This window comes from Athene noctua, unplaced genomic scaffold (assembly GCF_965140245.1).
Source record: "Athene noctua unplaced genomic scaffold, bAthNoc1.hap1.1 HAP1_HAP1_scaffold_36, whole genome shotgun sequence".
NCBI lineage: Eukaryota > Metazoa > Chordata > Aves > Strigiformes > Strigidae > Athene > Athene noctua.
The window spans coordinates 1,106,425-1,128,913 of record NW_027437538.1 but is presented as its reverse complement, the minus strand read 5'-3'; the positions used below and the strand labels follow the sequence as shown (position 1 = coordinate 1,128,913).

The 22,489-nt window shown below is 55.6% G+C and overlaps 1 protein-coding gene across 1 annotated transcript; it reads left to right on the top strand.

Moving 5' to 3' along the window:
* Positions 1-20,451: 20,451 nt before the first annotated feature.
* Positions 20,452-21,429, top strand: LOC141974228 (olfactory receptor 14A16-like). Its single transcript, XM_074933564.1, has one exon. The coding sequence runs from the start codon at positions 20,452-20,454 to the stop codon at positions 21,427-21,429; it is 978 nt and encodes a 325-aa protein (XP_074789665.1).
* The last annotated feature ends 1,060 nt before the right edge of the window (positions 21,430-22,489 follow it).

Below are 22,489 nucleotides of genomic sequence, written 5' to 3'. Positions count from 1 at the left end.
GGTGCTGCCTGGGCTGAAGAAGAATTGGCACTGGGCCCCAAACCCCACCTTGGCAGAGCTTCACTCAACACTCTCCAGGTCCCCCCCACTTCTCCAGAATGGGGACCCACTCCCTGGGACTCACCCATGTGTGTGGGGCCACACCAGTGCTGAGTGGAGGGGGATGGTAACCCAGGGTGTCTGGGTGGCCCACGCTCCTCCCAATGCAGCCCCGCAGGCAGCTGCCCTTGTTCATCGTGTCCATCCTCTCCTGGCTCGTAGGGAATCCCTCACAGTGCCCAGGCCCTTCTCCTCAGAGCCGCTGCTCAGCCCGGCAGGTCCCAGCCTGCCCTCAGCTATGGGGCATTCACCCCCCATCCAACACTGAGGTACGTCTGGTTACTTCTCCGTGTAGAACTTCAAGTGGCTTCCGTTTTCCCAGACCCAGAGATTCTCAAGGTCCACGCACACTGAAGCTCCATTTGGTCAGCTTTCCATGTTTGCGTGCAGCTGGCTTGACTGGGGTGTCTCTCCCAACAGAGAAACATGAGTTTTATGACACTGTCAATCCCTTCTCCTGCAGAAACCGTGAGTCCTCAGGGTCTGGTACTGATGAGGCTGTGGCGATGGACCCAGGAGGGAAATTGTCCTTCCTGGACGAGAGCAGCAGGAATGTGTGGAGCACTGCCTGGGCATGGAGGATGAGTCAGCTGAGAGCTGAAGGCTCCTGGGCAACACTGTGGTGGGTGGATGTCTGGTACAGACCCCCCGGTGAGGAAGAGGCAGTAGATGAAGCCTTCATTCTACTGGAAGAAGCCCTGGTCCTCATGTCAGTCCTGACCTATCCCAAAATTTGCTGAAGGGACAACACAGCAAAGTGAAAGTGATCCAGGAGGTTTTTGGAATTACTTGACAACATCATCCCAACAAGGGTGATGGAGGAGCCAGTGAGGGGAGGTGTCCTGCAGGAAATCAGACTTAGAAACAAGGGAGAGCTGGTCGGGGATGGAACAGTCAAGGGGGACAAAGGAGAGTTGAGGCTCCTGAGAGAAGGGAAGAAGGCAAAGAGCAGGACGTCAGGAGAGCAGGCTCTGGCCTGTTGAAATATCTCGTGGGCTGTGACCCTGCAGAGAAGAGGGGAGAGCTGTTTGATGGTCAAGAGTCCCGTCTTCAGGCGGCACAAAAGTCCATCCCTACAGGCAGGAAGTGAAGCAACATGGCAGGAGGCTGGTGTGGATGAGGAAGAAAGTCCTGACAAAAATGAAGCAGGAAGAGAAGAGGTAGCAGAGAGAAGGTGGGAGCTGGCTGCCTGCCAGCCTCAGTGGTTCCGTGACTGTGCTGGAGAGAGACCTTTGTGGTGGTGGAGGGCAGGTCCTGGAGGGATGAGGGATCCCCGGGCAGCTCCTGGACAGGTGGAGAGTCTGAGATCAGCTCCTGCAGAGATCACTCCTGGACACGTGTCTGGAGAGGCCAAGGGTTCCCACTCCCACAGCCCCGCACACAAACAGCCCAAACCTCGTTTCTCCTGTCGCCACTGACAGGGCTTGTGCTTGGCCTACAGACCTCCCGAGGTCCCCTCCAGGATGGGTGACGGTGCATTTCCTTCCACCACAGCTCTTCCCTTGATGATGACGGGGAGAGCACCCACACTCCCCGTGACCATGGAGGGAGCAGATGTAACTGTAGAGATATCCTCTGTAGCTTTTGTGTCCCACTGAAGTCATTGAGTCAGGGTTACTTGGCAGGTCCTACGTGGGGCCTTTCGAACCTCCTGAAATGCAACAAGGCCAAGTGCAAGGTCCTGCATCTGGGTCAAGGCAAATCCCAGCATCAGCACAGGCTGGAGGATGAAGGTGCTGGGAGCAGTCCTGCAGAAAAGGACTTGGGGGTGCTGGTGCAGGAAAAGTTGACCCTGAGATGACAATGTGCACTCCGAGCCCAGGAAGCCAACCGTGTCCTGGACTGCATCAAATGAAGTGTGGCGGCAGCTCGAGGGAGGGGATGGTGCCGCTCTGCTGTGCTGAGAGCCCCCGGAGTGCTGCGTCCAGCTCGGGTTCTCAGCACGGCAGGGACATGGAACTCTTGGAGTGGCTCCAAAGGAGGGCCACAAAAATATTCAGAGGGATTCTTCAGCCTGGAGAAGAGAAGGCTCCAAGGAGACCTTGCTGCTGCCTTTCAGCGCTGAGAGGGGGCTTCAAAGTGAGATGGGGGGAGACTTTTGTGAAAGGACACAGTGTAATGGTTCTCGACTAAAAGAGGGCAGATTCAGGGAGATAAAAGGAAGAACACTTTTACAGTGGCACTGGAGAAACCCTGGAACAGGCTGCCCAGAGCGGTGGTAGAGGCCCCGTCCCTGGGAACATTCAAGGTCGCTTTGGGTGGGGCTTTGAGCCACGTGATCTAGTTGAAGGTGTCCCTGCTCATTGCAGGGGCTTGGATTAGATGGCATTTAAAGGTCTTTTCCAGCCCAAACTCTTCTGTCACTCTACTCTAGGATCCCTTCACAGCCACCTCCACGTTCCTTTTCTGCCTGGTTCCATCACCTCTGATTTCCTTCTCCCCCCGCCCCCAGGGGTGGTCACCTCTTCTGGTGGTTCCCTCCAGAGTCTCTTCAGCGATGGCCTCGGTGGGGCACGGTAATACCCTCAGACACACGGGGGTTGCTGCTGACTTTTAGTGCTCCAGAGCCTTGTTGGTTCTTCTTTCAGGATCTGCAGTTCAGGAATTTGGCACTAGAGGGCTCAGGAACAGACAAAATGCCCTGACAAGCCAAGGCAGTGGGCAGCACTTCCCTTAACTCCTCTCTTCTTAGGGGCTTCATCTCAGAGGTTTCAGGAGCACAGTCAAGGTGAACAAGTTTCGGTTCCCAGGAACAGTGAGAAATCATTTATTCTTTTTCCATTTCCCTTCTGTTCTGGTTACAGATCATGTGATACCAATAAACTCCCGTTATTTCCCCAGTCTCCAAAACCTTTCAGAGATGATGGGGAGTGGCCTCTCTGTGACATCATCCTGCTCTCTCAGCACCCTGGGATGCAGCCCCTCTGCGCTTGTGGACTGGAAGGGTTGAGGTTCATCAAGTAGCCTCTGATCTAGTTTTCACCGCCCCCTGACTGTTCTGCTCCAGAGTCCTGCCTCGAGGCACAAAGGCCGGGCAGACCTTGCTGGGGAAGGCTGAGGAGAAGAGGACAGAGTGTCTCAGACCTTTCTCCACAGACCCTTACTACATGGAGCAGAGCTCCCACATTCTCTCTGCTAATTTGTTAACTCTTCCTGAAGCAGACAACACCTTTGTTCTCATGCCCTTGACCTCACTTTCCAGTTTCCACTGAGTTTTGCAGCAGACCATTGCCAAGCTGGGAAGATGCTCTTGCAGACCAGTTGCAGTGAGCTGGGCTTCCCTTCAGCGCTGCTGACCATGAGATCCCCACGGAAACTGCCCAGAACAGGCCAAAGGCTGCTCCTCTGAATTCTGGCGTCTGGTGTCTTCCAATCTGCTTCCTCCCTCCCCTCCTGAACTGGGGCCCTGCTATTTCAGGGTCATGGCAGCCAGTCTTCACAGCCCTGGCCAGCTCGGCCTTTCAGTGACCCCTCCCCTCTCCGGAGTGGGAAGGAAAAAACACAACAAAGAGCTCAGACATCAAGATCGGGACAGGGAGGGATGATTCACCCCTTATGGCCATGAGCAAAAGACCGACAGGTTAGGGGAACAAAAAACCCATCCATTTAATTCCAACACTAACAACAAAAGTTAAACCCCAGACTGGGACACTGAGAGGTTTTACCACATGTAAAAGCCCCTTCCCCCTCCCCTGCTTTCTTCGCAGGCTCAGCTTTGCTCCTGATTTCTCTCCCTCCTCCCCCGCAGCGGAGCAGGGGGGCAGGGGATGGGGTGTGTGATCAGTTCATCACCTGCTGCACAGGTTCTGGGGATCTCACAGCCCTTGTCAGAGCACAGACAATGACAGTTTTGTGTTTGAAGACAGTGAGGACAGAGAGTCATCAGTAAGTGCTGGGACAGCCTGGGGTCAGAGTGAGGTGGGGCAGCAGGGGTGGGGTGAAAATCTGCAGAGAAACAGGCAGAGGCAGAGGAAAGTGTGGGACAGCCTGTGGTGGGGATGGGCCCTTGGCTGAGGCTGGCACCCCCCAACAGAACTGAAATCCTTGTCCTCTCGACTATGGCTGCTGTCGCTTCCCCTGAGGACCCTGAGAGGACACCAGTTCCTACAGGCACAGCACTTTGCTGCCTCCTGCCCACCCTCCACAGAGCCTGGGGGGATCCGACCGCTGTCCTGCCTCGGCATCACCCCCTGCCTCTCCCTGCCCCAGGAAGAGCCCTGAGCATCCCAGGAGGGAAAGGATCCCCGTTCCCAGGGGATGGGCTCAGGGCTGGACCCTCCTGGGGATGAAACCCATCAAGGCCTTTCAGGGCCCCTCAACATTGGATTGGCAGCCTGTGAGCAGAGCCTCTGCCTTCCTGCTTCCCCAGCCCCAGGGACAGGAACCTTGTCTCCTCATTCCCTGCCCGGCCTCTCCAGTGATGGCCCTCGCTGGGCATCACTGACACCCTCACAGCCTTGGAGCTTTGCTGCTGACTTGCCCTTCTCTAGAGGCCACTCCAATCCCTCTGCTGCACCTGCAGTTCAGGAACTTGGCACCAGAGGGCTCATGAACACGCAAATCCCCCTGACAAGCCAAGTCTCTGGCAGAACTTCATTCCTCCCTTCTGACGGGGGAATGTGAGAGGCTTCAGCCGTGCAGGCAAAGGGAAAAGCTTTCAGTCCTACATGGCAATAAGAAACAATTTCTTCTCTTTCCACTGCTCCTTGTATTTCTGCTCACCCATGCAGTGACATCAGCAAACTCCACTGGATATTGGTCCTGAGCATCTGCTGATAGAGGCTGAACATGGAGGGAAGCCAAGACCCTCCATGTCAGACACTCTGGGGGCAATCTTTGTCCCTGCCTCCAACCCCACATTTCTCTCATCAGCCCCCTGGCACTTCCAGCACCTCTGTTCAAAGCTGAGCTTTCTCCATGACAGTCTGAAGCTGCATCTTTCAGACCTTTCCCACCAACTCCCACCTGCTGTACTTGGTACTTGCACACAGCTGCACGCAGACACAGAAGGATGTTTAATTGCCAGAAAGCTAAATCAGCAGAAGGCATGGTTCAATCAAAAATAAAATACACTCCTCTGCTGCATATTAAGTCAATTTTACCACTTCTGAAGGCCACTTTCCACAGTGGAGATGGGATTAGACCAAAAGAAAACATATTTTTTTGTCAAGCAGAGACCCCAAGAACCCCCACAGCCCCCCCTGCCCCAGACTCTGTCCATAGTCACTCCCAGAGTCACAGCCTGAAGTCACGAGCTCCCTCGAGCTTCCCATCTGCATCCCATCCTTTCCCATTGCCATCGGCAAACCCACCAGTTAAACAGGACTGGACTCAGGACTGGCCCCTGGGGGTCACCACTGGTGCCCTGCTCCCACGGGCACTTTGTGCTCTTGGCCACGGCCTTCTGGATCCGGCCATTCACCCTGTTTCCAGCCCCCCTCCCTCACGCCTATCGGGCTGTGACGGGATGCAGCGTGACAAGAATTGTTACTGCGGAGGTGAAACCCCTTCCCTGCTCTCCCCTCACCCACCAGCCGAGGCATCTTCTTGCTGTGGTGGGTTACCCGTGGCTGATCACCCAACTGCCACCCAGCTGCTCGCTCACGGCCTCTCCCACCCCAGCGGGATGGGGGAGAAAATAGGAAGAATGGGGGTGAGAAAGCTGCTGGGTGGGGACAAGGACAGGGAAATCTCTTCCCCGTACCCAATGTGGGCAAGGCAGGGCTTGGAGGAAAACAACTGAATTTATTGTCAATTGAAACAGATATTTAATTATGAATTCAGCTCCTAATATTAATAATAAAAAACCCACAAACAAACATTAAAACAACACCTTTCCTCCTCCCTCCCCAGGGTCAGCTTCACTCCCTCACTCCAGGCCCCTCTCCCCCATCCTGAGCAGTGCAGGGGCGTTTGGGATTGGGTTCTGTGAGGGGTGAGAAACCAGACCTGCGAGAAACTAACAAACAGCCCGAGAAAGCAGAAGTTGGGGCTGATGGAAGAAATGCCTCAAACACTCCTAAGACAAAAGCGAGTCCCTGGGTGGATGTTGTGGAGGTCGAGGGTGATGAGGCTGCCCCAATCACACCAGGTGCAGCTGGGGGAGGGAGCCCTGTGGATACAGGACGGCCCTGCTCTGGGGCATCTGGGCACATGGCAAGGGCCATGTGTCCGGGGAGTGACCTTTGCTTCATTATCCACGAAATGCATATTAAAGTTAACACCCTCAAGATGCTAATGAGGGCTGACATGACCATGCTAATTACATCATCCCGTGGAACACATGACCCCTCCATGTACATGGGGTACGTAGGTGTGTGGGTCGACCTAGGGGACGGACCCAAGGAACGTGGGTATAAATCAAGGAAGGGGGAAGAAAGTGGGGGCCCCTGGAGAGAGCAGTGAAGCGAAGGAGACTGATGCCGCCTCCTGGAACCCTCGCCGGCGGGATCCGCGCAGGGACCCAGACCGGTGATCTGTATTCCCCCAGTCCCTCTGTCTCCCTCTTTCCCTTTTCCATTAAGCAATGCCAGGCAGATTGTATTGCTCGCCTCAACTTGCGATATCCTTAGCCAATTATCGTGTGTTCAATTAGCACATTGTGGGGAGTTAATTAATGTTTGGAATTTAAGACATGTTGTCTGCTCCATTGCGGATTTGTGAATCTGAGTCACTTGTCCCCTCGTCTGAGCGGGACGTGACAGTACTCGAGTGAAAGCTGCCATCAAATTTCATCAAGTCACACTCTCACAAACTCCCATTAAAATCACTTTTTCAGACACCTTTCCCTGTGATACTCTCAGTGATCTACACCACTCACCCGTGACACGAGGGGACAAAGACCTGGGCTCTGTGGGCCCCTCCCAGCCTTGCCAGCGCCCTTTGCCATCCCACCGCGGGCTGTTCTGCCCTGTCCCACCCCTGCCCCTCTCTCCCCGCAGGCTGCAGCACCCATCTCCCTGCCCCGCCTTGCTCCCACCCCACCATTTCCCGACCTTCACTGATGTTGCCCACTCCAGGGAAAGCTCTACGGCCTCCGAAACCGCCCTCCCAGCAGGGAACCCAACCCAAAGGCTTCCTGTGGCCTTTCCCCTGACCAGAGAGCAGGAACCCCACCAGGACCTTCTCAACCACGTGGCCGCTGTGGCCTTCCAGCTTCTGGGAGGGACGTGCCCAAGCCCTGGGCCTGCTGCTGTCCCACGTGTGCTCAGGTGGAATGGACACGACAGCCCACGGCCCAGCCCTTCTCCTGGGTGAGGCCTGCGGGGGCTTTGGCAGAGGCACTTTCCCAGCCGGGTACCTGCTGCTGGCCTCTCACCCCAGAGACAGAACTGACCTCACGGTCCCTTCACAGCCACACGCTTCCTGCTGGACTGAGACTGTCTGAGACACAACTGACTCATAATACCGTGCGCATCCACCCCCTCCTCATGGCCCAGGACCTGACCAGAGCAAACTCTGCTTCTTTATTAACGTCTATCACATATTTCTTATTACTGGTCTGAGTGGAGAAGCATTCTTCACAGGAACTGCTGAAGTTGTGTTGACACATTTCATAGCTCCTCTTTCTTTCTGGATATTTTCTCTTCTCCCTCAGGCTATTCTGTCATCAGAAACCTTGTCAAGGGAAAGATCCATAGAATCAAAGAGTAACTCAGGTGTGAAGAGAGCCCTGAAAAACCTCTTGTCCAACTCTCAAGCTGAAGGCAAGTTGAACCAGGTGAGGTTGTTCAAGGCCTCTCTCCAGCTTCGCATCACCCACAAAGGAGCTGATGTGCGCTCTGTCCCATCGTACAGGGGGACAGGAAAGCTGTTCACTGTGTTGGCCCAGGAGCTGGTCACTGAGGGATGCCGCTAGTGACCGGCTGCACGCAGGACTTTGTACCCCTGATGGCATTTAAGGTTGATCACCCAGCCAACATCCCACCCACCCTAACGTCCACTTCTTCAGCCCAGGCAGCACCCACCTGGCTATGAGAACACGATGGGAGACCATGTCACAGGCCTTGCACAATCCCATGTGCACAACACGCCCTGCTTTCCCCGGTCTGTTGTGGGTCAGCAATCCCTTCCTTGGCCTTCAGCTACCTGGACACGGCTGAAGGAGGACGTAGCCTACGACCTTCCCAGGGGTGGAGGGAAGCTGACAAGCCTATAACTCTCCCCCTATAATTCTCCCAGTTCTCATTCCTGCCCTTCTTGAAGATGGGTTTGCCCTCGGCCTTCTCCATGGACCCCAGAACCTCTCTGATTGCTCTGGCCCTTCTGAGGGCTCAGCCCAGAATCACCGGCGAGGGTGACGGAGCCAACAGGAGCACTTGCCATGAGCCTGTCCAAGGCAGCGGAGATGAGTCTCACTGGGAGAGTGGGGGTTGTTCCTGGGTCACACACACAAGTGTCCGGGCTCTGTCAGGTGCCCACATCTCAGCTGGCCCCATGCCCTCACCTTACACACAGGGGGTTCAGAGACACGAGTCCTTCCCTTGCACACGCAGAGGCAGTGCATTGCCGGAGTCGTCGTGTCTCTCTGGGCTCCTGCTGCCACGGCCAGAGGCTGGGAGGCCCCTCAGCCCTGTGCTGATCACCCTGCTCTGCACTCGTGGGAGATGCCCCACGGCATGAGGAATGGACTCGGGGACCTCGGTTCAAGGAAACACCTCCCAGGGCTGCAGCCAGGGGGTTGCCCAGGGGACGTTACTGTCGACGTGAAGTGACCTCATGACCCTGTTTGTCCCACACACCTTCACAGCACCCCCAGGAATAGCTGATGGCAGTTGTGCTCTCTCACCTCACACACATGATGTGCATGTTTACATCTCCTCCATAAAATGCAAACATGAACTTCTGACCTACTCATTTGGTGTCCCTCTGTGGAGGGACAAAGACCCTCTATGATCTAGGATGAGAGGCCAGTGCTGGAAATGGTGTTTGGGAGGGGCTAGAGCGTGATGATTTCCCTGGGTCAGGGTCATGGTTTAACCCCAGCCAGCATCTGAGCCCCACACAGCCACTCACTCACTGCCCTGGGTGCGATGAGGGAGTGAAGCACAAGGGTAAAAGTAAGAAAACTCACAAGTTGAGATACAGACTATTTTATAGGTAAAGCAAAAGCCACACGTGTAAGCAGAGGAAAACATGGAATTCAATCACTTCCCATTGCCAGTCAGGTCTTCTGCCAGAATATCAGGGCTCCATCACACATAACAGTGACGTGGGAAGACGAACTCCATGACTCTGAATGTCCCCATGTTCGTCCTTCTCCCCCAGCTTTATATAACGGAGCATGATGTCATAAGGTACAAAATATCCCGTTGGTCAGTCGGGGTCAGCTGTCCCAGCCGTGTCCCCTCCCAGCTCCTTGTGCACCCCCAGCTGCTCGCTGGTGGGGTGGGGTGAGGAGCAGGAATGTCCCTGACCCTGTGTAAGCCCTGCTCAGCAATAACGAAATCAGCCCTGCGTTACCAGCACTGTTCATGGCACAAACCAAACCCCAGCCCCATAGCAGCTCCCAGCAAGAAAAGGAACTCTCTCCCAGCCAGAGCAGCACAGGCAGCTGCCCCAGTGTGTCCAGTGAGCGCAGACACAGAGCAGAGTCTGCTCCTTCAGGTCTCTCCCAGGAGGCCTGGCTGTGCGAGGACACTGCTGCCAGCCCCCACCCTGCAAATCACACTGTTCACCTCTTCGCTGGGGTTTTCCTCTGCGGGCCACTTCCTTGGGCGTGTTCTTGAGATCAGGTTTGGGAGAAGAGCTCAGCCTTCAGGCACTGCCCTGAGCAGATCCTCTTTCATGAGGGAACCGCTCTTCGGGAGGCCGGCTCTGTCACACAAGTGCCCAGTGCCTGTCCCTGCCTGCGGTCACAGGGCTGTCACACAGCAGGAGTTGTCCGGGCTTCCCTTCTTAGCCAAAGGAGACAAAGGAGTTGTCTCCCCTGAGGTGTCTGGAGATCCTTTCCTGGTGGCCAGGGAATGCTCCAGAAGGGCTCCCATAGGTCCTGGGTCACCCTTCCAAGCACCCTGTGGGTACTTCAGCTCCCCCAGGGCATGACAGAGAGCAAAAGCTGATGGATGTGAGCAAAGGAACTACTGAGAATCACGGAATCATCGAGGTTGGGAAAGACATTGAAGATGGTCTAGACAACCATTAACCTCACGCTGACAGTTCCCCGCTGCACCATATACCTAAGAGTTATGTCAACGTGACTCTGCAACCCCTCCAGGGATGGGGACTCCCCCCTGCCCTGGGCAGCCCATTCCAACGCCCAACAGCCCCTTCTGCACAGAAATCCTTTCTCAGAGCCAGCCTGACCCTGCCCTGGGCAGCCTGAGGCCATTCCTTCGGGGCCTGGCGCTGGCTCCTAGGCTCCAGAGACTCATCCCCCCTCTCTGCCCCCTCCTGTCAGGTAGCTGTAGAGGGCCAGGAGGTCTCCCCTCAGCCTCCTCTTCTCCAGACTGAAGCCCCCCAGTTCCCCCAGCCGCTCCCCAGCAGACCTGTGCTCCAGACCCTGCCCCAGCTCCGTTGCCCTTCTCTGGCCACGCTCGAGTCTTTCAATGGCCTTTTTGGGGTGAGGGGCTAAGAACTGAACCCAAGAATCAAGGGGCGGCCTCACCACTTAGTGAAACTCCCCGAGTTGGGCTCAGCCCATGGCTCCAGCCTGGCCAGGTCTCTCTGCAGCCTCCCCACCCTCGAGAGATCAACACCCCCACCCAACTGGGTGTCATCTGCAAACTGACTGAGGGGGCCCTCGATCCCCTCGTCCAGAGCATCAATAAAGTTGTTAAACTGGATCGAGTGGATCTGGACTGGCAGCATAAAGGTGAATTTCTGGCTCGCTGGGCCCTTGACTCCTCAGGCCAGCAGGGCTGAGATGGAACATCGAGACGGGCTCGTGACTGAGGGGTGGACACCATGAATGTGCTACGATCAAGCAACCAATCGGTTAAAGCCCCTTTAGTACAGAGGATGAGGGTTAAAATATAAATATGGGGAGGCCTGGCAGGTGGATTATATCCCACTCCCACAAACTCGGCACGACAAAGCCCCCGTAGTGCTCCCTGGGATTATGTTGGGGAAGACCGTCAGGGTTACTCCTCCATGGGGTAAAGTTAAACCCGTGCGTGGGCTTACTTTTGCCCAAGGCCCTGGGTGCACTTGGTGGGGGAGCCAGAAGGATGGAGAGGGCCGATGTGTGCCTCGATGGGAGCTGGTTTTAGGTGAGAACAGCCAAAGAACCGCAGTGTCACATACCCCTGGTATTGCCCACAGTGCCTTGCAGCATCCCCGGGCCACAGCCAAAGCCTCCTGCTCGCACCGCGTGAGCCGACTCCGCCTCATTCCTCAGATTCCGGACAGATGGAACCCGAAGTTACGGACTAAATGACCTCAGCAAACATTGTGGAAGGACGGAGCAGAGACCGAGGGAACGATACCTGATTGGAATTTGGAACGTGCAGGCTTCCGGAAACCCACATCACCCCCAAAAATCCCGTGTCTCCTGTCTGTAGTCGCTGCTAATTTATTAAACCACGACAACGTCCACCTTGACACTCCAGGCCACCACCATCCACTGTCAATCCCGACTCTCCATCAGTCTTTGGCCCCGTGGGGCTCTTAAAGGGGCAGCGCATCCATGCTGGTGACCCCATGTCTAAACGACAGGTAGCCACAAAGCTCCTTTATCACTTGCCCCTCCCCCCCCCACCTTTCCCCCTTGTTTTTCTCAACAGGGCAAAAACAAGAAAGAAAATAATATAAACCAACCTTTGGGGGTAAAACAAAAGGAGTTTGAAACAAAATAAAGCAAAAGTCCACACGTGGAAGCAAAAAAAACCAAAACAACAAACCCCACAGAAAAGAGATTAATTCTCTACTTGCCATGGAGAGGCGCTGTCGTGCCTTCTCAGGGAGCAGGGCTACCACACTCGGAGGGGTTGCTTTGGAGGACCAAGGGTGACCCCACCCCCTTCCTCCTTTCTCCCAGCTTTATACTAAGCAGATGTCACGTGGTCTGGAATATCCCTTGGGTCAGTTGGGGTCAGCAACAAAGGCCAACGATGGCCAACGATGGCCAACGAAGGCCAACCAAGGCCAAGGATGGCCAAAAAACCCAACGATGGCCAATAAATGCCAACGATTGCCAAAAATGACCAACGATGGCCAACAAAGGCCAGCAATGGCCAACGATGGTCAACAAAGGCCAACAATTGCCAACAAAAGCCAAAGATGGCCAACAATGGCCAAGAAATGCAAGCAATGGCCAACAATGGCCAACAAAGGTCAACAAAAACCAACAATGCCAACAAAGGCCAACAAAGGCCAGCAATGTCCAAGTATGGCCAGCAAAGGCCAACAATTGCCAACAATGCACAAAAAAGACCAATGATGGCCAACAATGGCCAACAAAGGCCAACAAAGGCCAACAATAACCAATGATGGCCACCAAATGTCAACAAAAGCCAACAAAGACCAGTAATGGCCAACAAAGGCCAACAATGGCTAACAATGGTCAATAAACAACAACAAAGTCTGCGCTGGATCACGTGGCCCATTACTGGATCATGTTTTCTTACCGTCCCCCAGCACGGCCAAGGCCTTGTCCCCAGAGCTGCTCCCCAGCCAGGCAGCGCCCTTCTCCCGCCACAGCAGGGTGTCCGTCTGTCCCAGGTGCAAGACGTCACCTTTGTCCTTCTTCTGTCTCATGAGGTTCCTCACAGGACGGTCCCGTTGCCTGGCAGGGTTCATCTGAACGGCGCCCCCAGGGCTCAGGAATTGTCGTCTCTAGTGTCAGTGACAAGCACGGCCACAGCTGCCACCTCTGGGTCATGGGTGCACCCAGAAGGGTCCCCTGTGCTGCCACAACGCCCCAGTATGTCCCAGTGACCTCCAGGTATTCCCTCCACCACAGCTCTCTCAGCCTCCAACGGGTGTTTTACCCATCTCGTTGCCACCCCAGCCCGGCTGTAACGGCCTAATTTAGGTACGAGAATATTGAGGGAGACCGTGTCCAATGGTCTGGTTGACATGGAGTCAGGTGACCCCCACCGTTCTCCTCCCACCTACCAAGGCAGCCACTTCCCCATGAAGGCAATCAGGTTGGGGAGCCATGATGTCCCCTTGGGGGGTCTGTTTGGGCACTGTCTGTTCTTCTGGGTGCCCGGGAATGTCACCCGAGAGGGCTCATTGGAAGGGCCACTCCTCACCAGGTGCACCCAGTGGGTGCTGGGGGGCAATTCTGGCCTCTTTCAAATGTGGGTGCGACATTGGCTTGTCCTCACCCACCAGAGACCTCCCCCAACAACGTGATTTTTAAAAGGGAATATTAAAAAAAAAAAAAGAAAAAATTGCTTTTTCCTTGAAACTTCATTGCCACTTCTGGGCAACGCTGTGTCACATCAAGTTTTCATTTCTTTTCACCTGTCGCAATAGAACGAACCATTCCTGAAGACACATTTTTCCAATGCAAACTAACTAAAGGAAAAAAAAAGGCTTTCCCCACAATTCTTTTGTATTCTTTCTCATCCTTTCGGTACGTTCGGATTCCTCTCAGCTCGCGAGCTGCTGCTTTGAACTTCAGGTGGTTAAAATCTTGCCTCTCTCTCAGCAGACTAATTGTCTCCTTGGCCAACTCCTCCAGTATGTTTATCTCTACCTTTTTCTATCTGCACACCGAAAATATTTCTCATAAAATTACCCCTTGTAGAAAGGCAACCTCATTGGAGATTATACTTAACTTATAGGAGAGAAATGTATTTTATTTTGTATGAACCTTGATGATGTTTGACTTTTCCTTGCCTGCAAACAGCAGAAATCCTTCTGCGCCCGTGTGCAGGCGGTTCTCCAAGGACAGCAGGGGGGAGATTGTGCAAAGGAGCTGTAACCTCCCGCTGCAGAGATCAGAGGAGAAATCTGATGTAAGGAGAGATGATGCGAGTCCCAGGCGGCTGAGGAGAGAAATGCTGGGACTGGGGGTGAGGACAAAGGTTGTCCGGACTGTGTTGGACCCCAAGGGACTGTCCAGGAGATCTCCCGAGGAGATGCTCTGCATCGATGTCAGTCAGAGAGTGCTGCTATCGCCTCTTCTCTAAAGTGTAAATTAAATAATGTGCTCTTTAAAATACAGATGGATTTGTATTAGGGGCACTTTGAAATCTTCCTCCTTAACTACACCAGGAAATGACTCCAATTAGCTGCACAAGTCCTGAAGACTTGAAGAAATCTAAAGGAAGAGAACGAGCTCGTTAGGGCTTTGTGTATTTTAATGAGCCCCGTGGTGTATTTGGCCCCATGTCCATGATGCTCAGACCCTGAGAGGAGACTGAGCAAAGGACTCAACAAGTCCAAGTCAGCAGCAAAGCTCCCCGTGCCCTGAAGCCCTGATTGGCCCCACGGAGGGCCAGGACTGACAAAGCCTCTGCAGGGACTCGTTAGAGCAGAGAATTGGAGGCTGTGATTGCAGGCAGGCAAAGGCCCCGTGCAGGGCTGTCCTGCTGTGAAACCCTTGGGTTGGTGATGGAGCACAAAGGCCAAGCCCTGACCCTCAGGCCCTGGGAAGGAGATGCTGCCCCTCGTGTGTGGCTCAGGGCTCTTCCTGGGGGCAGGGGCTGTGAGGGGGAGCAATGCCAAGTGTAGGAAACTGCACAACCCCTCCTGGCCTCTCCAGGAAGGGGCGAGGAGGAAAACACAGTCCAGAGCCTCAACATCAGGTTTATCCCGGTAGCCCCCCATGGCAGGGCAGCTGCCATGACCAAGGGGGCCAAGAGCTCTGTCTCGTGTGGCCTTTCAGCCCTGGCAGAGCCCTCAGCCATCTCTGCTGCAGGTTTGCTTCTGCTGGGCCCTTCAGGCGCCTTTTTCCCTCCAGGCTGGTGACATCCATCTCCCTTTCCTCCCTCGCTCTCCTCCTGGCATTCCCACCCCTTCACTGATGTCTCTCCACACTCACTGCCTGTTCCTTGAAACACAGAGCCACAGGCTGATCCACACTCCCTCTGGGCGACCTCTTACACCACAATTCTACCTCCTGATTGAGATTTCTTTTTCCTCAACTCCTGTCTGAACCTCCCAGTCTGCACTTTGTTGAGGTTTCCTTCTCTTCCCACTACCAAGAAAAGCTCCGTTATCTCAGAAACTCTCCTCCCAGCAGGTGCAGGCGACTGCTGTAGTGCCCTGAGCCTCCACCTCACCAGGCTCAAGCAGCCCCGGTCCTTCAGCCTCTCCACAAAGGCCCCAAACCCACCCTGGCACATCTCCTTTGGAGCTTCTCCCTTTCCTCTCCATTCCTCCAGGACAGGGAGCCTCTCCCCCAGTCACACCAGTCTAGAGGTGGCCTCCCCAGCGCTGAGTCAAGGGCATGATAACGCCCTGGTTTGGTTTGCAGCCTAAGAGAAGGCTCTGGGGGTTCTCACTGACAAGCAGCTGAACAGGAGCCAGCAGTGTGCCCGGGGGGCCAAGAAAGCCAACGGCATCCTGGCTTGTGTCAGCACTAGTGTGACCAGCAGGAGCAGGGAGGTGACAGTCCCCCTGTGCTCTGCACTGGTGAGGCCACACCTGGAGGGTTGTGTCCAGGTTTGGGCACCTCAATCCCAGAGAGATCTGGAGGGGCTGGAGCGAGGGCAGAGGAGGGCAACGAGGCTGGGGAAGGGCCTGGAGAATCAATCCTGTGAGGAGCTGGGGAAGGAGCTGGGAGTGTTGAGTGTGAGGAGGAGGAGGCTGAGGGGAGCCCTCATCCCTCTCTGCAGCTCCTGACAGGACATTGCAGAGAGGCTGGGGCTGGGCTCTGCTCCCAGGGGATCATGGACAGGACAAGAGGGAACGGCTGGAAACTGCCACAGGGGAGGGTCAGGCTGGGCGTGAGGAGAAAATATTTTGCAGAAAGAGTGGTCAGAGAGTGGAATAGTCTGCCCGCGGAGGGGGGGAGTCCCCATCCCTGGGGGGGTTTAAGGGAGGTTTAGATGAAATATAGGGGGGTGTGGGTTAGGGGAGAAATTTGTAGAGTTGGGCTGACAGTTGGACTCAGTGATCCCAAGGGTCTTTTCCAACCTCAGTGATTCTGTGATTCTGTGAATAACAGAGGTTCCTCCGCATTCAGAACCCATGTCTTGTCCCCAGACTGCTGGGGCCAGCTGCTGGCCAATCAGGACCCTGTGGCTGTCATGGAGTCACAATCAGCATCACAATTTGTGGCGCCTTTGCCCGTCTCTCCCCATCCACGCCCTTGAGCCCTCATGGCTGCTGGACCCCACGTTCAACAGCCACACCCAGCCCTTCGCTGGCCTTTCCCTCTCCCTGCCCCACGCCTGGGCAGAGCCGGGGGGGACGTGTCGCCTTCAGGCTTTGCAGTGCTCATGCAGAATTACTGCCACAAAGTCGGTGCTGGGATCAGACTCGGCGCTGTGGAGCAGAGCCCAGCAAGACAGAGCAGCGTCCAGCAGGAGATGTGCAGTGGTGGCCGCCACCTTGCTCTGGCCAGGGGGCTTCTGTCCGTGCACTGAAAGGATCTGCTGCTACCAAGATGCACTTGGTGTTTCCAGCTGTCACTGCAGAGCTGCCCCAAACCGATCTGCAGTTGTGGCCGTGGCCTCCCCTCTGTGGGGGCTGGGCTGGGGCTTTGACTCCAGTGTCACCTGCACTGGTCACGGCACAAGGCAGACAGCTTCTACCCAGAGATCTACATCCTGCTGGGGGTTAGGCCAGCGCTCCCTGCCCTTCACTCTGCTCACAGTGTTTGCCTCAGCGCAGGGACCAGCTTGATGAGATTCCCAGGAATATTCTGAGGCACAGTCCAATGCTTGTTGCCGTCTGCATCCACAGCATCAGAAATATTCCTTTCCCTTACATTGCAGGTTGACTGATGGGCCTGGTCACATGACTGCCTGGAATTTCCCTTCCTGGAAGGTGACATTTTCCCAGAGTGGGTCAAGGTGATGGGCTCTGTCACGGCCACTTGGAGACACTTCTCCTGGAGTTCTTCAGCCTGAGTTTACCCCAGATGACCCAGGAGTGCTCACGGATGCTCCTGTGCCTGCTAATAGCTGGGCCAAGGTTCTCAGGTTCCCAATGGCCTCTTCAGCTGTGGGTCATCCCCAGGAATCTGCTGGAACTGGTAACATGACCCGTGGTGCCCCCACAGGAACCGGGGCCTTCCCAGTAGAACCTATGGGTCTTGCCCAAGACTTACCCTGAGTTCCCAGGCTGCAGGCAGTGCATTGCATTTGTTGTCACTTGTGTTAGTGACTCAGCACTGCTGTGGCCCACACAGATGGGTGTGTTACAGGTTGTGTCTCCCCCACGTTGGGCGCCCAAATAGACTGTGATGGTTTGGCTTTGGCTAAACGCCAGGTATCCACCAAGTCACTCTATCACTTGTCCCTCTTTTCCCCTTGTTTTCTCAACAGAGCAAAGAGGGGAAAGGAAATAATATAAACCAATAATTGTGGAAAAAAAGAAAAAAAAGCAGTTTTAATCTAAGCAAAACAAAGCAAAGTTCTGCGCGTGGAAGCAAAAGCAAACAGATTTATTCTCTACTTCCCATGGAAAGGCGCTGTGGGGCCTTCTCAGGATCAGGGCTCCCATACGCGGAGTGGTTGCCTCGGAGGACCAAGGGTGACCCCACCCCCTTCCTCCTTTCTCCCAGCTTTACACTGAGCAGACGTCACATGGTCTGGAATGTCCCTTTGGTCGGTTCGGGTCAGCTGTCCTGGCTGTGTCCCCTCCCAAGATCTTGCCCACCCCGTCCCACTGGGGGAAATGTCGGAAGGAGCCTTGGTGCTGTGTAAGCCCTGCTCATCAGCAGCCACCACACCAGGGTGCTGCCAACACCCTGCAGCTCCCAGCATAAACCACAGCACCGTGAGGGCTGCTGTAGGGGAAACCAATTCCAGCTCAGCCAGACCCAGTGCAGTCTCCCCATTTTGGAGAAGTAAGGGCGACCTGAATAGTGTTGAGTGAAGGTCTGACAAGGTGGGGCTCAGGACATTGTACACATAACCTGTGTGAGGTGGCTGAGGGACATGAATTTTTGGCCCAGCGGTGTGGAGGCTCCAGGCACCATAGGAGTAGCCTGAGAGTGGCTGAGGGGTGACTTCAGAGACAATGGAGATTGTCTTTGTTGAAAGATACACCATGAGAAAGAACTAATGCATCAAGTGGAGCTGGGGAGGAACAGACTGGGCACAGAGCAATGTCCCTGGAAGGGCAGTGCTGTGGTGGAACAGGTCACCCCGAGGGAGACTGGAGCAGCCCCAGGCTTTGTGTGTCAAGGAGCAGGCAGGGAGGACGCAGAGATCTCAGGAAAGGAAGGGAGATGCTCAGGGGAGAGCAGGGTGTGGTAGCTGGGTGGACGTCTCCAGCCGGCAGAGAAAGAGGTGCAGGTGTGGGACACGGTGGGACAGCCTGTGGTGGAGACGACAGAGGGGTGAGCAAAGTCTGAGCATCCCCCAGCAGAGCTGAGCTCTCTCTGCCCTTGGCTCTGGCTGGTGTCTCTGCCACTGGTGGCCATGAGGAAGCCCCTTCCCCTTCCAGCACTGGGTCTCATGGCCTCCCCTTCCCCAGCCGAGAGCCTGGCAGGGGTTGGACCATAGTCCTGCCCTTGGCATTGCCCATCCCCACATCACCCTGCCCCAGGAAGAGCCCTGAGCAAAGCCTGAGGGACAGGACCTGAGTTCCCCGGTTCTGGGGGTGAGGCCATGGCCCTTTGACTTTACGTAACACACTCAGTTTTTCTCAGAATCTGTTCCACACTGACAGGGCCTTTGTTTACCGATATTCTCTGTCTCGAATTTTCTTGTCTAATTAGACAATGGCGAGGCTTTGTCAGTAACGGTCCTCACTGGGAGCCATTAACACTCCAAGAAACTTTGCAGTTGGCATCTGGCTTTGACTTCCTGACTGGCACCTTCATCATCCAATCACTGTCTGAGGTCCATGGACTCAGACCAACCCTCCTCAAGGAGTCATTAAAATGCCTTGGGCTTGCATTCTGCTGTGATGCTGGGCCGGGCTGCTGGGCTGGAGGGAGCTGAGGGCAAGTGGTCAGCGCTGCAGAGAGCCAGCTCTGCCCAGGAGCAGCTCCTCTGAAAAGCGCAGCAGGGCTGAGGGCACTGCCTGCAGGCACCGAGGGCAGAGGAGCCGGGCACAGAGAGGGCAGAGGCAGACGGCACTGGCAGGGTGCTGAGAGCTCACTGCAGGAGAAATCTTCCCAGCCCGTGACACCGTCAGTCTGTGGGTGCGGGGCAGGGCAGCTGCAGGTGGCGGAGGGATGTGGTGAGGCCGGCACAGCCCCAGGAATCTCCCTGGTGTCTGGAGGAGGAGGCCGTGCTCCCGAGCAGGGCTTCCCTGCTGCGCTGCCAGAGGGACAGGCCATGGCTCTGCCTTCTCCCGGGGACGGCTGCAGGGGGTGCAGGCGCGGGTGCAGCCGGGGGTGCCCAGGGCTGTCCTTCCAAGCAGGGTCCCTGCACCCCCGGGGCTGTGTGCTGGGGCAGGGACTCTGCCGCCGGCCAGGGTCAGCACTCAGCCTGCCCGGGGAGCTGCCCACGGCGCCGGGGGGTGCAGCTGTGGGGGGCAGGAGAGACCCCGGCAGGGCAGGGTCCTGCTGCTGTGGAGAGGGTGCTGCCTGGGGCAGGGCTGCTCACAGCCCCACATCACCCCCAGGACAGTTCGAAGGGTATTTTATAGGTGGAATATCAAGGCAGGGCTGACTCAATATATAAGATGCTTTCTGAATTTTGTGATTTCTCTTTCCTGCTTTTGTGGAATTTGGGTGGAGCAATGGAATAGGAGTTCTCATGCTTGAGCACGGCAGCTCAGAACAAGTCGGAGGGACAGAGAAGCTCCCTTACTCTCCATTAACCTGCAGATCATCCTCTACAGGCAGAGGCTTTTCTCTCTTCTCCCTGGGTGCAGCAGAAGTCCTGAGGGATTCTGAATTCCAAGGACACTCCCCAGGTGAAATAGGGGGAGCCTCAAAAACCCAAAGGTCTCTGACTGCCTTCTGCCATCCTCGTTCCTTATCACTGCAGATGCTGACAGGCCGTGTTGCATTACAGACAGTCACATATAACCACATCGCACACCAGCTCTGGCTCCTGCCCCCAGCACTTACATGAACCCGCTGCCGCAGAGCAGCTCTAACTCCTGGGCAGCCTGTGGGCAGAGGTCCTGCTGCTCACAGCGCATTATGTGTATGTGCACCAAGCGCAGGGTCAGCCCCAGAACTGAAGAAACTTCCCTACATAATGAAAAATGGGAGCATGGGTGCAGTAGGGAGAGGGGCATTGGGAAACAACACTGATCAGAAGAGTTACCCCTAAACTGCCACTGTTGTTTCCTCCTTTGACAGTCCTCCATGTCCAGCGGCAGCAAATGTCCAACGGCAGCTCCATCACCGAGTTCCTCCTCCTGGCATTCGCAGACAGACGGGAGCTGCAGCTCCTGCACTTCTGGCTCTTCCTGGGCATCTCCCTGGCTACCCTCCTGGGCAACGGCCTCATCATCACCGCCATCGCCTGTGACCACCGCCTGCACACCCCCATGTACTTCTTCCTCCTCAACCTCTCCCTCCTCGACCTGGGCTCCATCTCCACCACTCTCCCCAAAGCCATGGCCAACTCCCTCTGGCACAACAGGCACATCTCCTACTGGGGGTGTGCTGCACAGCTCTTTTTTGTTCTATTCCTGATGGTGGGAGAGTATTTCCTTCTCACCATCATGTCCTACGACCGCTACGTTGCCATCTGCAAACCCCTGCACTACGGGACCCTCCTGGGCAGCAGAGCTTGTGTCCACATGGCAGCAGCTGCCTGGGGCACTGGGTTCCTCAATTCTCTCCTGCACACGGCCAACACATTTTCACTGCCATTGTGCCAAGGCAATGCTGTGAACCAGTCCTTTTGTGAAGTTCCCCAGATCCTCAAGCTCTCCTGCTCAGAATCAGACTACTTCAGGGAAGCTGGGCTAATCATTATTAGTATCTGTTTTGACCTTGTATGTTTTGTGTTCATTGTGGTGTCCTATGTGCAGATCTTCAGGGCCGTGCTGAGGATCCCCTCTGAGCAGGGACGGCACAAAGCCTTTTCCACGTGCCTCCCTCACCTGGCCGTGGTCTCCCTCTTTATCAGCACTGTCATGTTTGCCTACCTGAAGCCCCCCTCCCTCTCCTCCCCAACCCTGGACCTGGTGGTGTCATTTCTGTACTCAGTGGTTTCTCCAACTTTGAACCCCCTCATCTACAGCTTGAGGAACAGGGAGATCAAGGATGCCCTGAGGAAACTGGTTGGACGTCTTTCAGCAGCTGTAGACTGTCCACCTTTCTATTCAAATGACTCACAGTGCATGTCATGACAGGCCAAGCACAGTTTTCCTTCTTTAGATATTATTTATTCTTTTTTCCATTTGTGAACATCTGCCCTACAAAGAAGTTCCATTATTCTTCCCCTCCTACATCAGTATCCACCCATCTTGTGTTACTGCTCATCACTTTTTAAAGCAGGAGCCAGCCACTCTGAACTTAAGCAAAATAAATGCACCCAGGACTTCTTTGTCTTACACCCATCCTTACCCGGGCAGGAAGAAACAGGGAATGAGAACGCCTTTCTGGCTGCACCAGCTCAGGGCTCTTGTGCTGGGCTGGAGAGAGGGGATGGCACAGAGGGGCTGCAGACCCCTCAGGAACTGCTGGAGAGGAGAGCAGGAGATGCAAGTTGCCCCGACCTCCTTCTCCTTGTGCCATGGGTGCCTCCCATCTCTGGGGCTGACCCCTCCCTGCCCCCGAGGAGCTGCTGTGCCCTTCAGAGGGGCTGCGGCTGTGGGGTGAGTGCCCAGAGCACCCTGCAGTGGGCACTGCCTTGGGACTAACTCAGACTGGGCTGTGCCGGGGAGAGAGTTGGAGAGTGAGCAGGGGAGGTGGGAGAGCTTGGCGGGAGCTGGGCTGGGCTGGAAATTACTGGGGATATAAAACCAGGAGCATATAACTGGCACGGTGTGACCTCGCAGGGTGAGGACTCACACCAGGACATTTGTGGTGCAGAGCCAGGGCTTGTGGAAGGGATCGAAGACATGGAGGTGCAGGAGGGAAGGGGCTGCTCTGTGCCCTTGGTGGCACGGACAGACCAGGAAGGTGGCCCAGGGCCTTCATCACCCCCCAACCTCCCTCATGGGCCATTTCCAGCACTGGCTGCTCACCCCAGGGCTATGGGGAGACTTTCTGTGAGACCGTCTCCATCCTCCGGCTGCTCTCAGGGCCTGGATGGGGGAATGGCCAGCCCTGCCCGGCCTCTCTGCTGGCCCAGACCCCGGCAGACCCTGGAACAAGGGTGTCTGCAAAGCCCAGCATGGGACACGGCTGGGTCTGGGCAGGGGTCGGGTGCTGGGGGAGCTTCCAGTGCAGCGTGGCCGTGGGGAG